Source organism: Cryptomeria japonica, chromosome 8 (assembly GCF_030272615.1).
Source record: "Cryptomeria japonica chromosome 8, Sugi_1.0, whole genome shotgun sequence".
Lineage (NCBI taxonomy): Eukaryota > Viridiplantae > Streptophyta > Pinopsida > Cupressales > Cupressaceae > Cryptomeria > Cryptomeria japonica.
In genome coordinates this window covers 487,737,890-487,757,079 of record NC_081412.1, presented here as the reverse complement: position 1 = coordinate 487,757,079, position 19,190 = coordinate 487,737,890, and the positions used below count along the sequence as shown (strand labels likewise).

At 36.4% G+C, this 19,190-nt stretch overlaps 1 protein-coding gene across 2 annotated transcripts in view; it reads right to left on the bottom strand.

Annotated features, from left to right (window-relative positions):
• Positions 1-9,244: 9,244 nt before the first annotated feature.
• The window catches only part of LOC131077271 (pre-mRNA-processing factor 39-1), a 53,204-nt gene continuing 43,258 nt past the window's right edge, over positions 9,245-19,190 (bottom strand). Inside the window, exons 9-13 of one of the 2 annotated variants that reach the window (XM_058014723.2) lie at positions 19,055-19,135; positions 10,714-10,857; positions 10,126-10,452; positions 9,925-10,032; positions 9,245-9,723 (exon numbers count right to left, since the gene is read on the bottom strand). In XM_058014723.2, coding sequence (XP_057870706.2) covers positions 9,634-9,723; positions 9,925-10,032; positions 10,126-10,452; positions 10,714-10,857; positions 19,055-19,135 — 750 coding nt within the window. In that variant the 3' untranslated portion in view covers positions 9,245-9,633. The remainder of the gene's footprint in view (positions 9,724-9,924; positions 10,033-10,125; positions 10,453-10,713; positions 10,858-19,054; positions 19,136-19,190) is intronic. The other variant, XM_058014724.2, reaches the window with a different exon arrangement.

Sequence of the window (19,190 nt, the reverse complement as noted above, 5' to 3'; positions counted from 1 at the left end):
AAATCATTTGCAAGCATTTTTTGTGCCTTGGTGTCAATAAAACCCAGTTATATCAGATTGATAACTCAGACCAGCAAGCTAGAAGAATGTATGTGAATTGATTGACAATATTCCTTGTGTTATAAATGGCACAAAAATTACATCAAATTGGACAACGGATATTACAGATAATCCAATCTGATTTATAATCCCAACCTTGTTCATTCAAATTACTATATATATATAAAAACCTTATTCTGATTTGAACATATAAATAAACAAATAAATGAATTATATTATATTATAAATCATTTATTTATTTATTAGTTACCTATTTATTAATTATCTATTATATGGTTTATTATATATTACTGCAGAGCAGTTTCCAGAAATTATTATAATAATTATAGTTATTATATTATTATTAATATTTATATAATTATTAAAATTCTGGCTTCATATATTAAGCATACATATTGAACACATCTCCGTACTTTCCACCAAGGATAAGGACGTTGCTGTCTGTAAACTCAATAACAGTTCTGAAAAATATCTATCCTCTCCCCGTACTCTCTACCTTTATAAAACAAGTCCTCTTCCTCTTATACCTTGCACGTTGGAATGGTTCCTTCAAAAGGGACATGTCTTTCCTTAATTATACCTTTCCATAATTAGATCGCATCTCTTCATAACAAGGTAAATTGATTCCTTGACTTAACTGCACTCTTTCCCTAATTAGTGATCGTTGGCACTTAATTAATCTTCCCTAAAGGTGGCAAGTGGCAACTCTTGTATATGCTAAGTCATTAATATTGCCGCTATCCAAAGTTCCTTATTGCGTGACAATTGTGGAGTTGATGGAATTGAAGGCACAGTTGCAAGAACTCATCAGTAAAGGATTAATACAACCAAGTGTGTCACCTTGGGGAACCCTTGTTATATTCGTAAAGAAGAAAGATGGAACTCTACGCCTATGAATTGATTATCGAATGTTGAATAAGGTTACAATAAGAAACAAGTATCCCTTACCAAAAATCGATGATCTATTTGATCAGATGCAAGGGGCTGCAGCATTTTCCAAAATAGATTTGTGGTCAGGCTAAAATCAATTGAGATTGAAAGAAGAGGATATACGTAAGGCAGCTTTCAGAACAAGATATGAGCACCATGAATTTACTATTTTACCATTCAGGCTCACCAATGCCCCGACAGCATTCATGAATTTGATGAAAAATGTGTTTAAGGATTGTTTGGACAAGTTTGTATTAGTGTTTCTAGATGACATTTTAATCTACTCAAGAAATGAGGAAAAACCTTCAACATCTACAAATAGTTCTACAAGGGTTACGATAACATAAGTCGTATGGAAAGCTATCCAAGAGTACCTTCTTTCAAAAGGAAGTACAATGTCTAGGGCACATCATCTCCACTAATGGAATAGCCGTAGATCCAGCAAAGATAAAAGCTATAGTGGAATGGCAAATTTCAAGGAATGTACAAGAGGTGAGAAGCTTTATGGGTTTGGCAAGTTATTACATAAAGTTTGTAATGATTTTTTCTCAAATAGCACATCCTATCACTACTCTTTAGAGAAAGGGGAACACATTTGAGTGGACAAAAAAATGTCAGAAAGCTTTTGAATATCTGAAAGAGAAGCTAGCAACTACACCAATTGTGAAAGTGTCAGATCTCAAAGGACATTTTGTGGTCTTTATAGATGCATCTGAAGAGGGGTTAGGTGGGGTTATTATGCAAGATGAGAAGGTAATTGCCTATGAGTCCAGAAAGTTAATGAACTATGAACAAAATTATGCACCCTAGGATCCGAAATTGGCAGCCATTGTGCATGCTCTCCAAATGTGGTGACATTATTTAATGGGAAAACCATTTGAGATTAGGTCAAATCACCAAGGACTAAAATACATATTCACCCAACCTAATTTGAATGCTCACGAGAGAAGATGGTTGGAGCTAATCTCATATTATGATTTTGAAATTAGTTATATCAAGGGTAAGGAGAATAGAGTGGTTGATGCTTTCAGTCATCAAAAACATTTGTCATCCATAGTAACTATTAACACAGATTTTAGAACACGAGTATTGTAGAATCTCGAAGGGGATGACTATTACAATTAAGTCTAAGAGGCCCTACAAGTCAATCCTCAAGATTCCAAATATGAAGGGTTCAACATCGAGTAAAATGGACTTTTGAGATACAAAGAAAGAATGTATGTTCCAAACTCTCCGAAATTAAGGAAGTTAGTTTGGAAGGAGGTACCCTAAACACCTTATTCTAGACATCCAAGTGCGACTAGAAAATTGGCAAATGTTAAGCCTCTATTTTTTTAGAAAGGAATGAAGATGGATGTTACAAGATTTACGGTAGGTTGTTTTGAATGTCAAAAAGTAAAAAACAGAACAACATCCGACAGGGTTGCTGCAGCCACACGTCGTTCCAATTTGGAAATGGCAAATCATCAGCATGGATTTTGTACAGGGGGCTTACCCATGACGAGAAATAGACATAATGCAATTTTAGCAGTGGTGGATAGACTCACCAAGGTAGCCCATTTTATACCAAGAAATTTGACTAATGGGGCACCTATAATTGCTCGGAAGTTTGTTCAAGATATTTTTAGTGTACATGGGGTCCCAGAGAAGATCACATCTGATAAGGATACCAGAATGACATCTAGGTTTTAGCAAACCTTGATTACAGCTTTAGGAACCTAGTTAGACATCAATTCAACCTACCATCCTGAGACAAATGGACAAACCAAAAGAGTGAATCAAGTTTTGGAGGACCTCTTAAATGTTGAGACATGGACCAACTAGGACTGGAACCTAGAACCTTCCATACACTGTTGGAGTACTCTACCACTGAGCTACTGGCCCCTCTTGGACCAGTCCATCGTCGATCCGGGTTTGGCTTATTTCCAACACCAACACCCCCCTTTAAGCCACACCTCTCGTATGCTTGGGCTCCTAGCCTGGACCTGGCTCTGATACCATGTTGAGACATGGACCAGCTAGGACTCGAACCTAGGACCTTCCATACGCTGCTGGAGTGCTCTACCACTGAGCTACTGGCCCCTCTTGGACCAGTCCATTGTCGGTCCGGGTGTGGCTTATTTCCAACACCAACATTAAAAATGTACTATATGGACCAGCAATACAAATGGGAAGATTATCTTCCTCTGGTAGAATTTGCTTACAATAATTCATACCAATCAACCATTAAGATGCCACCCTTTGAAGCACTATACGAAAGGAGATGTAGAACTCCTATTAGATGGGACAAGCTAGAGGATAGGATAACCCTCAGTCTTGAGATGCTTGTGGAAAGGGAGGAACAAGTTAAGCTGATTAGGCAAATATTAGCACAAGCTAATGATCAGCAAAAAAGCTATGCAAATGCAAAGCGAGTTCCCAAACAATTTGTGGTGGGAGTGTAATTTCTCCTAAGGGTTATAGCATAGAAGAGTTCTATTAAATTTGGAAAAGCCTCCAAACTAGCCCCAACATATGTGGGACTCTTTGAAATCCTAAAGGTTATCAATCCAGCAGCTTACAAAATTGCTCTACCTCTGCCTCTCGCCCGATTGCATACTGTTTTCCATGTTTCCTATCTTAAAAAGTACATTCTAGATTTTGATCATATGATTGACTAAAACTCCTTGTAGGTGCAGGATCCAAGGGTGGTTACGATCGAACCTCTCAGAGTGCTTGAGGTATGTAAGCTTTGCTTATGTAATTGTGAGGTTGCAAAATGCAAGGTCTGGTGGGACCAATATGCAAAAGATAGTGCCACTTGGGAGGATTACGTAGGAATCCTTCAAAAATTTACCTATCTTTTCAAAAACAATTGATTTTTTTGTGATGTTGAAATCAATAATTAATTATTTTGGATACTAATAATCAATCATCAAGGAAGATGATTCACAAGGGGAAAAGTATGTTACACCCCTCTTTTCAATAATGGTTTTATTTTGGATAATGCAATTGTGATTGGTGTAACACTGATATTTTATTACTTTCATATGTGGATGAGTAATCGTTAATGAGTTGGTTTATGGACATGAATGATTAATATTGACAATGTTTATTTCATATATTTTTGAATAATGAGAAGATAAGATTAGTCTAATCATTTTCATGTAGCCAAGTGGATGCAAGATTAGCAATGCCTCAAAAGGGAGGGAGAGTATCATCAAGGAGAGGAATGCAAACTTCAGAAGAGATAAAACTTGCCATCAATCCTTGAGTCTTGAGATAAGTTGTCTTAGAAGTTGGTCATCACCTTAATATTTTGGGTGGTCATCTCATCCTCTCGGTCAATATGTGGTTGGTCTTTCCTTTTATCATCTTTGGAGTTTTGAGTAATCTTATAATTTTAATAAAAGATATAAATTGGATTATAATTAATCTTCAATCAATTAATGTCACTAATTTAATATATAAATATATACCCAAATATGAGGTTATATATATATATATATATATGAGAAATATCTCATAAGTGGGTATATGTTTACATATTATTTTTTAAGCTTTTTAGGGAATTATGTTTTCGGCTAAGTGAACCAAAGCCTTACATATTAATTGTTTTATAGGTGAGAGGCGTTACTCTCTCTCCACCACATCGTGAGTCTTTCATGAGCTTTTCATGCATGTATGTAACCTTCGTTCCTAGATTTGTGATGCCATTTTCTTGGTGGGTGGTTTCCTTGTTTCCATCGTAACATTATAATGCAGTAATCATTTTCAAAGGAGCTCTCTAGCTCTCATTTTTCACAATACTCTTAGCGGAACTCAATCGCATTCTCTGCAAAGCTTTCATTTATATAATTTAAGAAGGGGAGTCATATTATTAGAAACCACTCTTAAGGACAGCAAGGAAGGATTGGATGCTCTCATTAGCAGCAAATACCATCGAACATCATAATATTCACAAGCATGTATACGTTCTACTACGTTTTGAGAAATGCTGAGTTATCTCATTATTCAAATACCATCAAGCATGCATTCATGAATGATAAATCTGTACACAAATCTGTATCATTAAGTAATTATGTGGTAACTCTTTGGATAATCTGATTTTCCTTAGAGGGAACAGAGAACAGGTATACATCAGTCTGCTTGCATACCTCGATTATGGTATTGTAGAGTGGCAATCTCTAAGTTTTCATTCAATTAAGTAATATTAGTCCATGAGGGCATATTAGCTGATAATGGCAGACAAACTATGTTTGTATTAGATATCAATACTTATTGCATAGTCGAACTAGTTATGGTTCATCTTGAACTCATTGCAAACCGGTAAAAACTGATCATGACCAGTTAATAGGGTCGCAAGACCTGAAGAAGGAAACTCATCTTCTTTTAGATGCATATTGAAATGAGTAAAGATATAAAAGTAATTAAATCAAAAAGATTTCAGAACTGTGTTTTTCTGTTGACTCATAACAAGATGTCTCAATTCAGGTGATTAGGAAACTGAAGTTATTATTTATTGAATTAAACCCTTGATGAAATCTATTAGAGTCAGAAGTTTCTTAATAAGTCACTATCCCATAAAGGTCGTTGTAGACCGTTAATGTCAGTATACATGAGTTAAGCAACGTAACTAGATGGTTGGAAAAGCTAGTGGGTCAGTTGTACTCAAGAAGGTTTTTGAACATGTCAAGTAAGGGAGATGAATATTAACAGCGCGTTTAACATGCTTGCAACTTTTAAACCTTGGCCAAGGTGGCATTGCTCAATGCATGCGACTGTCAGTTCACATGTACAAGATACACCTTCTAGTCAGATGGTCGTACTAATCAGGAGGTACCTATAGTGTGTGACCAACTACTTATGTGTAGGTTCTAAACACCAAGCTCAAATGGCACAATGGCAAATAGATCCAGTCCTTAGTCTGCACCCTCAATAAGTGTAGGGCCACTTCCAATTGGAAGGTGAGCAAGGGACTGCTAGGTCTGTGGTTGGAGGTATAGCCCTCAATGATGCTCTCCCTCTTCCGGACCATGTCGAGACTTGTAGCAAGAAGTTCTAGTTCGAAAACTAAATGAATTGTAGATTCTGAACTTTTATCTCTTCCTTTGAAATGAAGGTTATCATATTGAAATTCTTTTTCATAATGAATAGTATAATGATATACGTTCCATGTTATTGTTCATTAGAAGATTAATTTCCTTTCAAATGAATTAGTTAGATTCTTAATTTGATGAAAATCAGTTAGTTAGTTAGTTAATTTTCATTTTCAGCTCAAGTAGTTAAAGTTAAGTTGAAAGCTCAAATTTTATTTTCTTATAGATAGTAAACTACTTTTCTTCCAGTATAGAATTGGTGGCTTGCTACATTATGAATTGTGAAAGGGAAGATTGGCAACAACTAAATACGTAAAAGTGGATGAAGCAAGGTATCAAAAGGAGAGAGCACAAGAAAATGATCACCCAAAGGAGCCAAGCTACAAGGAAGAAGAAAATGAAAAAAAATAAAGAACATCAAGATACAAAGGTACCATCCAAATGTGTCCAAAAAAACATTCAAAAAATCTAATTGCCGGTGATTAAATTATTGGAGTAAAAATTAGAAGAAAATTAGCAAGTGCATCAAAAACATATAAGCTTCTCATTGCTATCCAAAATAGAGCCCAAGGAATTTGAGACTAGCATTGGATTAATGCTGTGGAAGAAGAGCTTAATCAAATTAAAAAGAATGAGAAATGGGGATTTGTTCCAAGATTAGAACGTGATTGGCACCAAGTGTATTTTTAGAAATAAGTTGAACAAAGAAGGTCAAGTGGTAAGAAACAAAGCAATATTATCTTATAAAGGCTATGCTCAAGTTGGAGGTATTGATTTTGAAGAACTTTTGCTCCTGTTGCAAGATTATAAGCTATCAAAATGTTTTTAGCATTTGTTTGTTTCAGGAACGTTAAAGTCTATCAAATAGATGTCAAATCAATCTTTCTCAATTCCAATTTAGAGGAAGAAGTATACATTGAGCTTCTAGAAGGGTTAATATTATCATAAAATGAGAATTGTTTACAAAATGAAGAAAGCACTCTATGGGCTATAGCAAGCCCCCAAAGCCTAATATTCAAGACTTGACAAATATCAACAAAAAGGTTTCAAAAGAGAAATTGTGGATAGTAATATACATCAAGACTAAAGGTGGGAATAAATTGATTGTGGTGGTTTATGTAGATGACATCATTTTTAGAGAGAATAGTAACAAAATGTGTCGAGTTTGCAAAAGAAACACAAAAGGTGTTTGAATTGTCTATGTTTGATGAGTTATCATTCTTCCTTGTTTACAATTTTTTCACTTTGACAAATAAATTTATCTTAGAAACCAAATACATCAAAAAAATGTTAAAGAAATTTAGGATGGAAAATTGCAAACCACTCAACACACACATTGTCACAAATTATAAATTAAGTAAAGATGATGAGTCTCCTAAAGCAAATCAAACATTGTACAAGTCAATGATTGGGAGCCTACTATATCTGACAACATCAAGACCAAACAGTATGCAAGTAGTAGGCATGGTGGCACATTTTTCAGGCAATACCAAAAGAAACTCATGTGCAAGCAATCATAAGAAAATTTACATATCTTAAAGGCACTTTGGATTTTGGTTTGTGGCAATCTAGAGGTGGAATATTTCACTTTGGTAGCATACAGAGAAATGAATTGGGCAAGCAATGTTGATGATAGATAAAATACAAGTGGAGACGTATTCTTTCTTGACATCAGTTTAGTATCTTGATTAAGCAAGAAATAGCTTTCAATTTCTTTATCCATAGCAAAGTCTAAATACATAGCAACGACATCATGTTGAACACAAGTTCTTTGGATGAAGCAAACATTAAAGGACATGAAGGTAGAATATGATCATCCAATATTTCAAAGAATCTGGTTGTGCACTCTAGGACAAAATTATCAAGTATCATTTCCTAAGAGAACGGGTAGCACATCAATGTGTCAAATTGGAGTATGTTGCCACAAAAGAATAGATTGCAGATATCTTCACAAAGCCCCTTTCCTAAAGAGACTTGTATCTTAGACAAAAAGTGGAAGTAATATTCTCTCATCTAGTCACTGAATTCTTAAGGAGAGACACGAATTCAGTGGAAGCTAATCATTGCATTATCGCCCCTCAGAAAATTAAATTTAACATTATTGGAGGTCTTTTTTGCATGGGCCAACCCCCTTAATATAGTCGCCCTTCTTGGTGAATTAAATTAAATTGAATTTATTATTATTTTATGAGGACCAGGCTGGCTCTCTTGGGTGATGAGGCGTGATTGGGGTATAAGTAGAAGATGAAGTTGAGGTAAAGGCGGCAAGCAATTAAAGTAATATTTTCCAATTAAAAACAGATTTTTTAAGAGAATAAATATAAAGTTGCAAATAGTATTTATGGAGATACAAATGATCATCATCCATTGAAGAAGCAATATTCAGGAAGGAAGAAATTTTGTTCATTTGGAGGTTCGTGCCTCCTAATAGACGAGATCGATGTCTCTTGCTAAATTGGTGCTCAGTAGCAGGGATTGGTGTCTCCAATGGGTTGGTGCATACAAAAATTTGTTTTAAAAAAAAAAAAAATTGTGGCTGGATTTGGATAGTAGATCCAAGCAATCCCTTTGTGGTCTTCTCCTAAAAGGGTTTCCATGTAAATCTTGTGTTTCCTAGTTGTTAGATCTAGTGTGAATGCTTTATTGTGGTCGTTTATTTTTAATAAGTAAAAGACTGTCTTATATTAATTCACGCGCCCCCCCTCCCCCCTTCCCTCCTCTCAGTATAAAGTGTGTGCTCCTCACTATGGTTTATTCCTCAGGGAGTCATTGTGCCACTTAAGTTCAGTGTTTCTGCAAGTCCAAAAAATTGGAAATAGTCAACCACTAAACTCCCTAGAAAAAGTTGCAATGGGTAGGAAGCGTCTGAAAAGTTTGGAATCAAGATAAAATTTAGAAAAAATCAACTCCACTATAATCGTCAGAAAAAGTTGCAATGGATGGGAAGTTCAAAGTTTGGAATCAACACAAAACTTAGAAATAGCCACTAAACCCATTAGAAAATATTGTTCTGGTTATTATTTTTCAAACTGCCATTTTTTCTCCAGATTTTAGCCAATTTTGGAAACTCGGGTCTACATAATGTGATTCATTTTAACTACCCCCTTCTGACCAGATTGAAATCATTTAGAAATTCATACAAATAAGATCTTTAAAACTGACAACACATATGCATCTTTAAACAAGAGTTGAGAAACATTAAATCTAGGCATATACATTCTCCAAATAATTGATCTCAGTGATAATTAAGTACCATATTTCAATGCAAATATTTGCGCTTTCAGCATACTGAAAAAAGGAAAGATATAAGATAGTTCATAAGTAAACATTCCTCATCCTGGTAAGACAATATTGTCAAATTTCCTGTTGCTCATTTGGTTATTTAGACAAGCGCTCACCAAATAATGCAGCTAAGAGAACTGAAATTGTTCTTGCAGTTACATCCAGCAAACAACCTTCTGTAATTCTCTCTTAGTAAAAGAGAACTGTCGAAATGAACAAGAAGTTGAAACTTGAAATAATATAGAGAACTGTTTTCAAGAACTCTAGAGAACTTTACAGTGCCTCAATAATACCCCCCAGCATAATAGCCTGGCTGTGCAGAAGGTTGCTGCTGAGGGGCCGTGTATGGAGGTGCAGGTTGCCCATAATTTTGCTGCAAAAAAATAGTTGGATGCGAACATAATTATCAAAGGAAACTGAATAAAACATTGAAACTAGTTAAAAAGACCTACATAAATTTCTCATTGAGACACATATGAGGTCTATTGCTCTACTATATGTTCCTAGTTGTGACTCAAACCATATTTCAAAGAGGTCTATTGCTCTTGAATTAATAAACACGCAAAGGAAATACCTGTGGAGGATATCCTTGACCATAACCACCATAACTTTGTGGTTGCTGTTGTGGCTGTTGCTGTTGAGGACTGTAGTTAGCATAGCCCCCATATGAACTGTAAGCTCCCTATAAAGTTCAGGCAATAGGATGATCTTAGAAGCTGGCTCTAAATGTCCCAAAAATAGAATATTAAAAGATATATTACTAGAAAAATAAAACCTGTTGATCATAGCCAGGATTCCATTGTTGAGGTTGTACATAAGGTGATTGTTGAGGAGGTACATGCTGCCAATTCTGAGGCTGCTGAGCATAACCTTGAGCACCATAGCCAGCACCCCACTGGGATTGCCCATTTGGGTAAGTATTAGATAGTGCAGGAGACTCAGAAGATGTGCTTGTCTTAAGTACTTTAACCTTGTCTGAGATGCTGCTGTCTGCTAAAGTACGTTTTCTAGAAACTGCGTGAGTCTTGCGTACTGGAAATAATTGTTTGTGACGAGCTTCAGCTTTTCTAACAGCATCTATATCTCCAAAGACATCAACAAACTGCAAAAACAAAATAAATGAAGTTTATAACTGTTCCTCGTCTAATGTCTGACTAAAATGCCAACAGTAAAGCTTCATCCTTTATAACACCATAGTTGCACCCAGGAACCAAAAATCTTCAGGACAAAATCTAACTAATTTTTTCCTACTACACAAAATGGAAGCAGAAATAGAAAACTTCAAAACAATTTCTATTCAGTAGGGTGGACAAAGGATTAATATTGTTAGAAACAAATAGCAGCTCTTCAAATCCAAACTTACTTCTGTAAATATCCTTGATAACTCCTCCCGATCTGATGAGCTTAGGTTTTGGGATCCATCAGACTTAGTTGCAGAGTCTACAATAGAGTCCAAGTAATCAAGTGCTCTTGAGCTCCTGGATGTTGACTCAAAGTGAATTGCTGCCTGCATAGCAAAACTTACTTGAATTTCTACATTTTGAAAAACTCCAACTCTACCAATATTCCTCCAAAAATCAACTCAAAAACTTTCACAAAGAACCCAAAATAAATTAGATTTCAACTAACACAACTAACAAGACAAATGTTTTTTTTTCATTCTTCTATTAAAAAATGTATTTAAGAACCGGGGAAAATAGTTAAGTTCTGCTATTTGGCGAATATGTGAAATCATAATACAGCGAGTTTTCAAAGTTATCCGTCGGGGGGGCGCAGACAGGTGTTTGCCACATGCCCGAGGAGCATCACTGTTTTCAGCCCGCCATGCAAGAAAAACCCTGCAAGAGATAAATCGATATTGAACGCAAGGTGGGATTCGGATTACGGAGCGGGCATATTAGGGAAAAATGAAGAAATTAGGGCAGGTAAAACCGAAGCTAAGTCGCAACCCTCCGACGGAAAATGGCAGGTCTATCACTCAAAAAAAAACAAGAGGAAGCTGGGCAAACGAAGAGATGTTTCATTAAACTTCGATAGGCTCAAAAGCATAGACACAAAACAAACTCCGGCATCTGGGGCTAATTTGGTGCCGCTCGGGAAAATTAGAGTTTTTAAGCCAAAACCTAAGATTAGGCAGAGGAGAATATGTAACATCCCGGCAAATCTGATGGAACCCCAATGGAATCTACATAGCCAGTGTGGGGTATTTGCAAAATGGACAGGATTCGGAGAAGATATAAAGAAGATTATCGACTGGTGGTTTGCCCTATATCCGGGACAGGTAAGTATTACTCTCCTGGAAAATAATTTTCTCTCAATTCTGTGTGATAATCAAAATACAAGGAATGACATTCTCTATGGTAAGTTAAAATTATATAAAGGATATGGTTTCTTTCGCTGTGAATGGTTGCCGAATTTTGACTCACACTCTCAGATTTTAAATAAATGCCCAAGATGGATTAATCTGGGCGCATTACCAGTCGAATATATAAATTTCAAAATCTTAGAATGCATAGGGGAACATTTTGGGTCTTTTTTGGGCTGTGAAGGATTAGATAGAGAGGTTTTAAATAAGAACATCAAAATCTTAGTAGAATCAGCCATTAATTCTCCGGACTTAGAACCCACCATGTTAGTATCAAACAGGTGGGAGTGGAGCATTCATCCCACCTTCTATAATGGGGACATAAATGAAACTGATATATGGTTGAAATCATGCCCAGAACTGGTTAAAAGTGTCGATCGAAAGGAAAACCCTCTTTCAGCACATTATGAAAACATCATATTGAATTCAACCCCTGTACAAGCTAATTGCCCTCTAGTGGCTAACGCAGATGAAAATAAACACAATAATACCAGTAATATCCGAGATCTTGATAAAATAATAGAAGAGGCAAATTCTATAAAAGAAGAAGCCCTAGTGGAGATGTCAAAAAGAATCTCCGATTTGGTGGATTCATTGAGAATACCACCTGAAACAAAGACAATCGAAAACATGGGACAAGAAAATGAGGAAGATCAAGAAGAAATTTCTTCTAGAATGGCTGCAGTATTAGAGGTATTCAATAATAAAGAAATTGAAAATCTTTCTCCGGAAGAGGAAGCCGAGAAGAGGTTTCTAATTCAGGAGCTCATGGCTTCTATGGATGAGGAAGATAATAATGAGGATAGGGTAGGAGATATCATACCTCTCCCTGATAATGATTACACAGTAGCTCAGTCCCAGCTGGGAGAGGATGATGGAGAGGAAGGGAAAGTTTCCCAGCAAACCTTAGGGATCAAAAACATCTATGACGGAAAAAATTTACCTGACTGCGCTAAAGAAGCTAAAAGTAGAGGCAGAAAATCATTGAACGAATTAAGAATGCGGGATGGAAATGCAAAGGGCCAAGGCAAATTAACAGCCTTCTTTGATGCTGGGAAGGGGAAGGGCCTTCCCACGGTCCAATGAAAATCTCATCATGGAATGTTAGGGGCATGAATGCCCCTAACAAACAGCGTCTAATTAGACGCAACATTATAAAATGGAAACATGACATCATTCTCATACAAGAGACTAAACTGGCCCAGGTAGAAGCTGAGGCTTTTAAAAGGAAATTAGGTCTTCTTAGCTGTGAATTTGTGGAAGCCAGGGGAGCTTCTGGTGGTTTAGGAATCATTTGGAACTCGCGTAGCACATTATTTTGTCCAATAGCAGGAAACAGAAACTGGTTATTGGGAAAGGTAACTAGCAAACACAGCAATCTCACATTTACTCTAATAAACATTTATGGCCCGATCCCAGATGCAGGAAAGCGTAGAGTTTGGTCTGAAATCTCGTTTATGATGGGGCTAGACACCTCCTCCCCTGTTATTCTAGGAGGGGACTTCAATGCTATCCTAAATTTATCAGAAAAAAAGGGTGGTATTCGTAGGGAACCGCAGTCCTTAAAAGATTTTAGAGAGTGGGTTGCTCATGACAATCTGATAGATATAGAATCTAGTAATGGAGTGTATACCTAGTACAATAGAAGATCAGGCTTTACACAAATCGCAGAGAGATTAGATAGATTCCTATTTAGGGGGAACTTGAGTGATCTAGCTGTTAATCTTTCAGCTTCGTTACTCCCATCATCAGGGTCTGACCATTATCCTGTCATCCTCAACATTGAGGGTGAGGCAACACCAAGGTGTTGCCCTTTTAAGTTTGAAAAAATGTGGATGCAAAATCCGGATTTCTATGATCTCGTCTCCAGGTGGTGGTCAGAGGTAAATTTTCAGGGCTCAAAGATGTTTTGTCTAGTAAATAAACTAAAACATATCAAGAGCAAGCTACTGAAATGGAATAGTGAAGTATTCGGTAACATTTTTGAAACCAAAATTTCATTAGAAAAAGAAATCGCAGACCTAAATGAAAAAGTGTTTAGACAAGGAATGAATCAGGATAGCTTCCTCAAAGAAAAGGAGCTTCTCGGGAAATATGAGGATACGTTAACAAAGGAAGAAATATTTTGGAAACAGAAGTCAAGAGAGAATTGGCTACAAAATGGGGACAGGAATACTAAGTTCTTTCACAACAGTACAAAAAACAGGAGGAACACTAATAGTATTCACAAGATTATGAGTAATAATGGTATACTATTGGAAGATCAAAAGGACATTGCTACAGAAGCAGTGAACCATTTTAAAACCCTGTTCAGTTCGGAATCTTCCCTTATAGACGCCAATTTAACTTTGCTTAGGAATATTCCTAAGATCATATCTGAAAATCAAAACAAAGCGCTCAGCAACAAATTTACGGAATCAGAAGTAAAATTAGCATTGGGGCAACTTAACCCTGATTAAGCCCCCGGCCCCGATGGTTTTCCTGCTTGCTTTTTTCAAAAATGCTGGCACATTATTGGTAAGGAGGTAGTGGAAGCATTGGAAGCAGTAAGAAATTCTGGAAGTATTTTGAGGGAGATCAACAATACTTTCATCACCTTGATTCCAAAGAAGGAGGAATCAAGAAATTTTGAAGACTTCCGGCCTATTTCCTTATGCAACACAATTTACAAACTATTTACTAAAATTTTAGCTAATAGATTAAAAGGCATCCTCCCTTGCATTATTTCAGAAGAACAGACCGGATTTGTACCAGGTAGATCTATCTTTGATGGCATAATTATTGCTCAAGAAGTCATGCACTCGATACAATAGAATCGATCAGCTGCTATGATGATCAAATTAGACATTAAGAAGGCATATGATAAAGTTGATTGGAGATTTCTGTGTAAATGTTTAGAATCCTTTGGTTTTTCTAAACAATGGATTAACTTAATATTCGAATGCATCTCATCTCCCAGGGTATCAATACTTATAAATGGTTCCCCAGCAGGCTTCTTCCAGATATCTAGAGGGATTAGACAAGGAGATCCTTTATCCCCTTTCTTATTTATCATAATGGCAGAGGGCCTTGGGAGAATCATTACTAGGGCTCGAATGAATCAGATTATTAAAGGCATTAAAATTACTGAAGGGATGGAGGCCATCACCCATCAGCAGTTTGCTGATGACACAATGCTGATGGGAAGTGCGAATAGGACTGAAGCCATGGCTTTCAAAAGGATACTTGACATCTATGAATTAGCTTCTAGTCAGGAAGTAAACAAGAGTAAATCTGAAATCTTCTTCTTCAACACATCTCAAAGCATAGAGACAGATATTTGTAATATCTTAGGGTTTGATAAAGGGAAACTTCCTTGTAAATATCTAGGGATTCCGATGGATAAGGGAAACAATATTAATTCATTATGGAAAGGCATCTTAGAAAAGATGGATCTCAGGTTGAATTCTTGGAAGAACAAATGCCTCTCTTCGGCTGGGAGGATTACATTATTAAAAGCTGTAATGGCGGCAATACTTGGAAGAACAAATGCCTCTCTTCGGCTGGGAGGATTACATTATTAAAAGCTGTAATGGCGGCAATACCGATATATCAAATGTCCTGCCAGCAATTACCTAAAGGAGCTAGACTAGAAATGGTAAAAAAGATGAGGAAGTTCTTTTGGAATATGACCTCAGACAAAAAGAAATTTGCTTTAATTTCTTGGGAAAAAATTAGCCAACCTATCAGTTTAGGGGGAGTTGGCATCAAAGATCTGGGGGTACAAAACATGGCTCTGGGGGCGAAGTTAGTCTGGAAAATGTACTCGGAACCTGATCTTAAATGGGTAAGAATCCTCAAAGCAAAATATCTTACTAACTCCAACCCCGATAGTATACTGAGGACGGAAATACTACCCAAGGGATCCAAAGTCTGGAATTTTATGCTAGAATGTAGAGAGGTGATCAGTAATTATCTAACATGGGATATTGCGGAAGGATCTGAGGCACTGTTCTGGGAAGACTCTTGGGGGGGCTATACAGCCTTAGACAAAATAGGTATAAGCGAAGATGTTATAGAACATTGCAAATCAATCAGGGGTAGGTTTGTTAAGGATTATATTAAGCTAATCTCCAATGATCCCGCTTTGGGTTGGGAGTGGAAACCCCTTGATGAGCTGAACTTGACAAATGCAGACAAGGAAATCCTCTGGAATAATTTGAGGCATAGGCATTTATCATTACATAGTGGGAAAGACAGGATAATATGGGCGGGTAGTTCATCGAGCATTTATAAAGCCAAAGAAGGATATTCACTTTTAAAACTCAAACGAGCTATAACCAATCCTAATATTCCGATTAGCCTATGCTGGAATAACATTGGTCTCCCCAAAGCAGGAATCTTCTCATGGGCAGCTTTCCAAAAAAGGATTCTTACCACAGATTGGTTCTCAAAATTAGGATTCTCAGGACCATCGAGATGCCCTCTATGCGAATCAGAGGAAGAAAATGCGGATCATCTGCTTCTCGAATGTAGTTTCAGCCAAAGATGTTGGGACTGGCTTTGCTCAAGCCTAGGTTGGCAGACACCGAGACCTAGGGACATTTCAGAATGGCTGCTTAGTTGGCAACCTCCTCACACAAAGGATATATATCACCTAGTGTGGACAATAGCACCGGCAATCCTCATATGGGAAATATGGAAGGAGAGAAACAGGCAAATCTTTAAAGAATCAAAATTGAGGGTAGAATCCCTTCTAAATAAGATCGAGGTAACAATTGTGGAAAAAGTTAATAATAGACTAAGACATACACAAGAAAAGTCTATTAATTTAGCCAGATGGTATGAGGTACTTCGTTCTAAATGGATGGGTTTGATAATTCCCCCGTTTATAGGGATTGGAGGTAGACAGGCTGAGATAGATAGGAAGCTAACAAAATGGGAGCCCCCCCGAAAGGGCTGGGCTAAGCTAAACTTTGATGGTGCTTCCCGTGGGAACCCTGGTGTAGCAGGTATAGGGTGTGCTATTCACCAAGAAAATGGAGCATTAATTGGTGAGGCTACGAACAACATGGCTGAGTTTACAGCGTTGAGGGAGGGATTGATTATAGCTAAATCACTCAAGATTAAAAATCTGGAAATTGAAGGTGATTCGACCTTAACTATAAATGCAGTCAGGACTACAGAAGTGTCAAACTGGAAACTGAAAGCAGAATTAATAAGAATCCTGGATTTGATCAAATACTTTGAGGAAACTTCAGTTAAACATATTTATAGGGAAGGTAATACTATAGCAGACAACTTAGCCAATTTAGGGGCAGATGGCAATTCGTATGTCTATAGGAAGGGAATTCCCTCGGACTGAATAAGGGGGATGGCCGTGTCACTCTTCCATCTTATTCCTCTCCAAGCCCCTCATTTATAAGTTCTAGGAGGTTGCTGTCACCGCTTCCTTATATCAGCATTATGGTATATTAAGCTTCAGATATATATATATATACATATATATATATATATATATATATATATATACTCACATATATATATATATGTGTATATATATATATATAATCACATATGTATTTATCTTCGGGTATTTAAGGATTGATTCATGATATATAATGTATTCATATATATATAAATATATACATATATATATTCATATATATATATATGTATATATATATATTCATATATATATTCATATATATATATACTCATATATATATATATATATATATATATATGTGTGTGTGTGTGTGTGTGGGTGTAAATAGACACATACACAATTACACACACACATATATACATATATATTCGTATATAAACATTCATATATTTGTTTGTATATTTCACTCCTCACCTGTCCCTAGACACCCAATTCGGTGTGTGGGTGAAATAGGGATCTTTCAGGCGAGAAGAGAGGAGATTGGAAGTAGCCTGGTATTCCTGCTCTGGCTCATGCAGGTCACACCTCCAAAGCAAGTAGACTGGGTCAAGACTTACCTGGACAGCGAGGGAATTGACATCAATGAGGAATCTACTATGCCTTCTAATGACAATTAGGGACTGGCAGGTTATGTGTCTCCGTGCTAAGATTACTGGGTTTTTGAAATTTGGTACTTAAGACCCTTATTCTATGTATCGGATAGTGATGGTTATCATTATAGCATAGGATATAAGCCTTTTACGAGACAGATATCTTTGGTTTCAGCTACGTTGGTTATATGGTATAAGAGGTTTTTATAGAATGCCATAGTGTTTGACATCTCATAGGGTTTTTGAGGTGCCCTTTCTTTACAATATGGGGTTCATTCGGGTTCTTACAAACATCTGAGGTATGGGTTGCATGTTTTTTTTTGATGTATTGTGGAGGGAAGAAGAGGATAAGTTCAGGCTTAGATATGTATACAGATATATAGAAGGAACTATATATGATATGCATTTGGATAGGCTCTTTGCTCTTTTGTTATTTCGTTCCTTTTATCCATACATATATATATTTGTGTGCATCTGTATATATACATGACAATTCTGTCCGACTCAATGATAGACTAACTTGCATATAGGTATATCAATATACATACATATGCATATGAATATATTTATGTTTTTAGTGATTTAGATGTCTGCAGAGTTAGAAGTAATTAAGAAACTGACAGAAATTGATCCTTTTCATTAGTGTAGGCAGAATTGTAGCCTGGATAATCTCTTAAATTGAAACCCAAAAGGTTAAGATGGTTTCAAGCTAAGGGATATCCAGGCTATAATCCTCCTACATAAGATAGAAAAGATGTTAATATTCATTGAATGATTGTTGCATGTTATTATGTATACGATGCTTCTAACAGTCTGGCAGAGTAAGATGCAATAAGGTTTTGCAGATTCGGGATACAGGACAAAAGATAAAGCTCGAAGTATAAGAGGTTTCGCCAAAACTGAAAGGATGGACCCAACCGGGAAAAGATTTGCAAAGAATCTATGTATAGAAAGAAACTAAAATGTCTATAAAAGGCAGCCTCCATCCTCAGAAGAGGAATTGTAAAAATTACAGTTGTTTATAATATCTCATCCCATAAGGGATCTGGGCTAGACCGGAGGTTTTCTTATCTCCATTCTTTCCTACCGGTGCCCACACTGAATGGAGATGTAATATTTATTATAATAGAAATAAATTTTGGCTTCGGCCTTTTATCGATCAAAAAAAAAAAACAAGACAAATGTCAAATGGATAAAAAAGGAGAAATCAATAGAAAATTTACTGCAAATTAACTAACCCAAGCATAAACACTTTAAAGTCATTAACATGATAACAGTCTCTCTAACCTACTCTGGAAAGCAAAAAAAAGTTGGAAAGTACCATTATGAGAGGTTTCGAATTTGGCAATAGCTCCAATGAATGAAACAAAAGTTCTCTTGCTTTATCTACATTGTCTTCCAACTGCATATACAATTCCAAAATTAACCCTAAAAAGACGAAGTGCAGAAGAAATTTA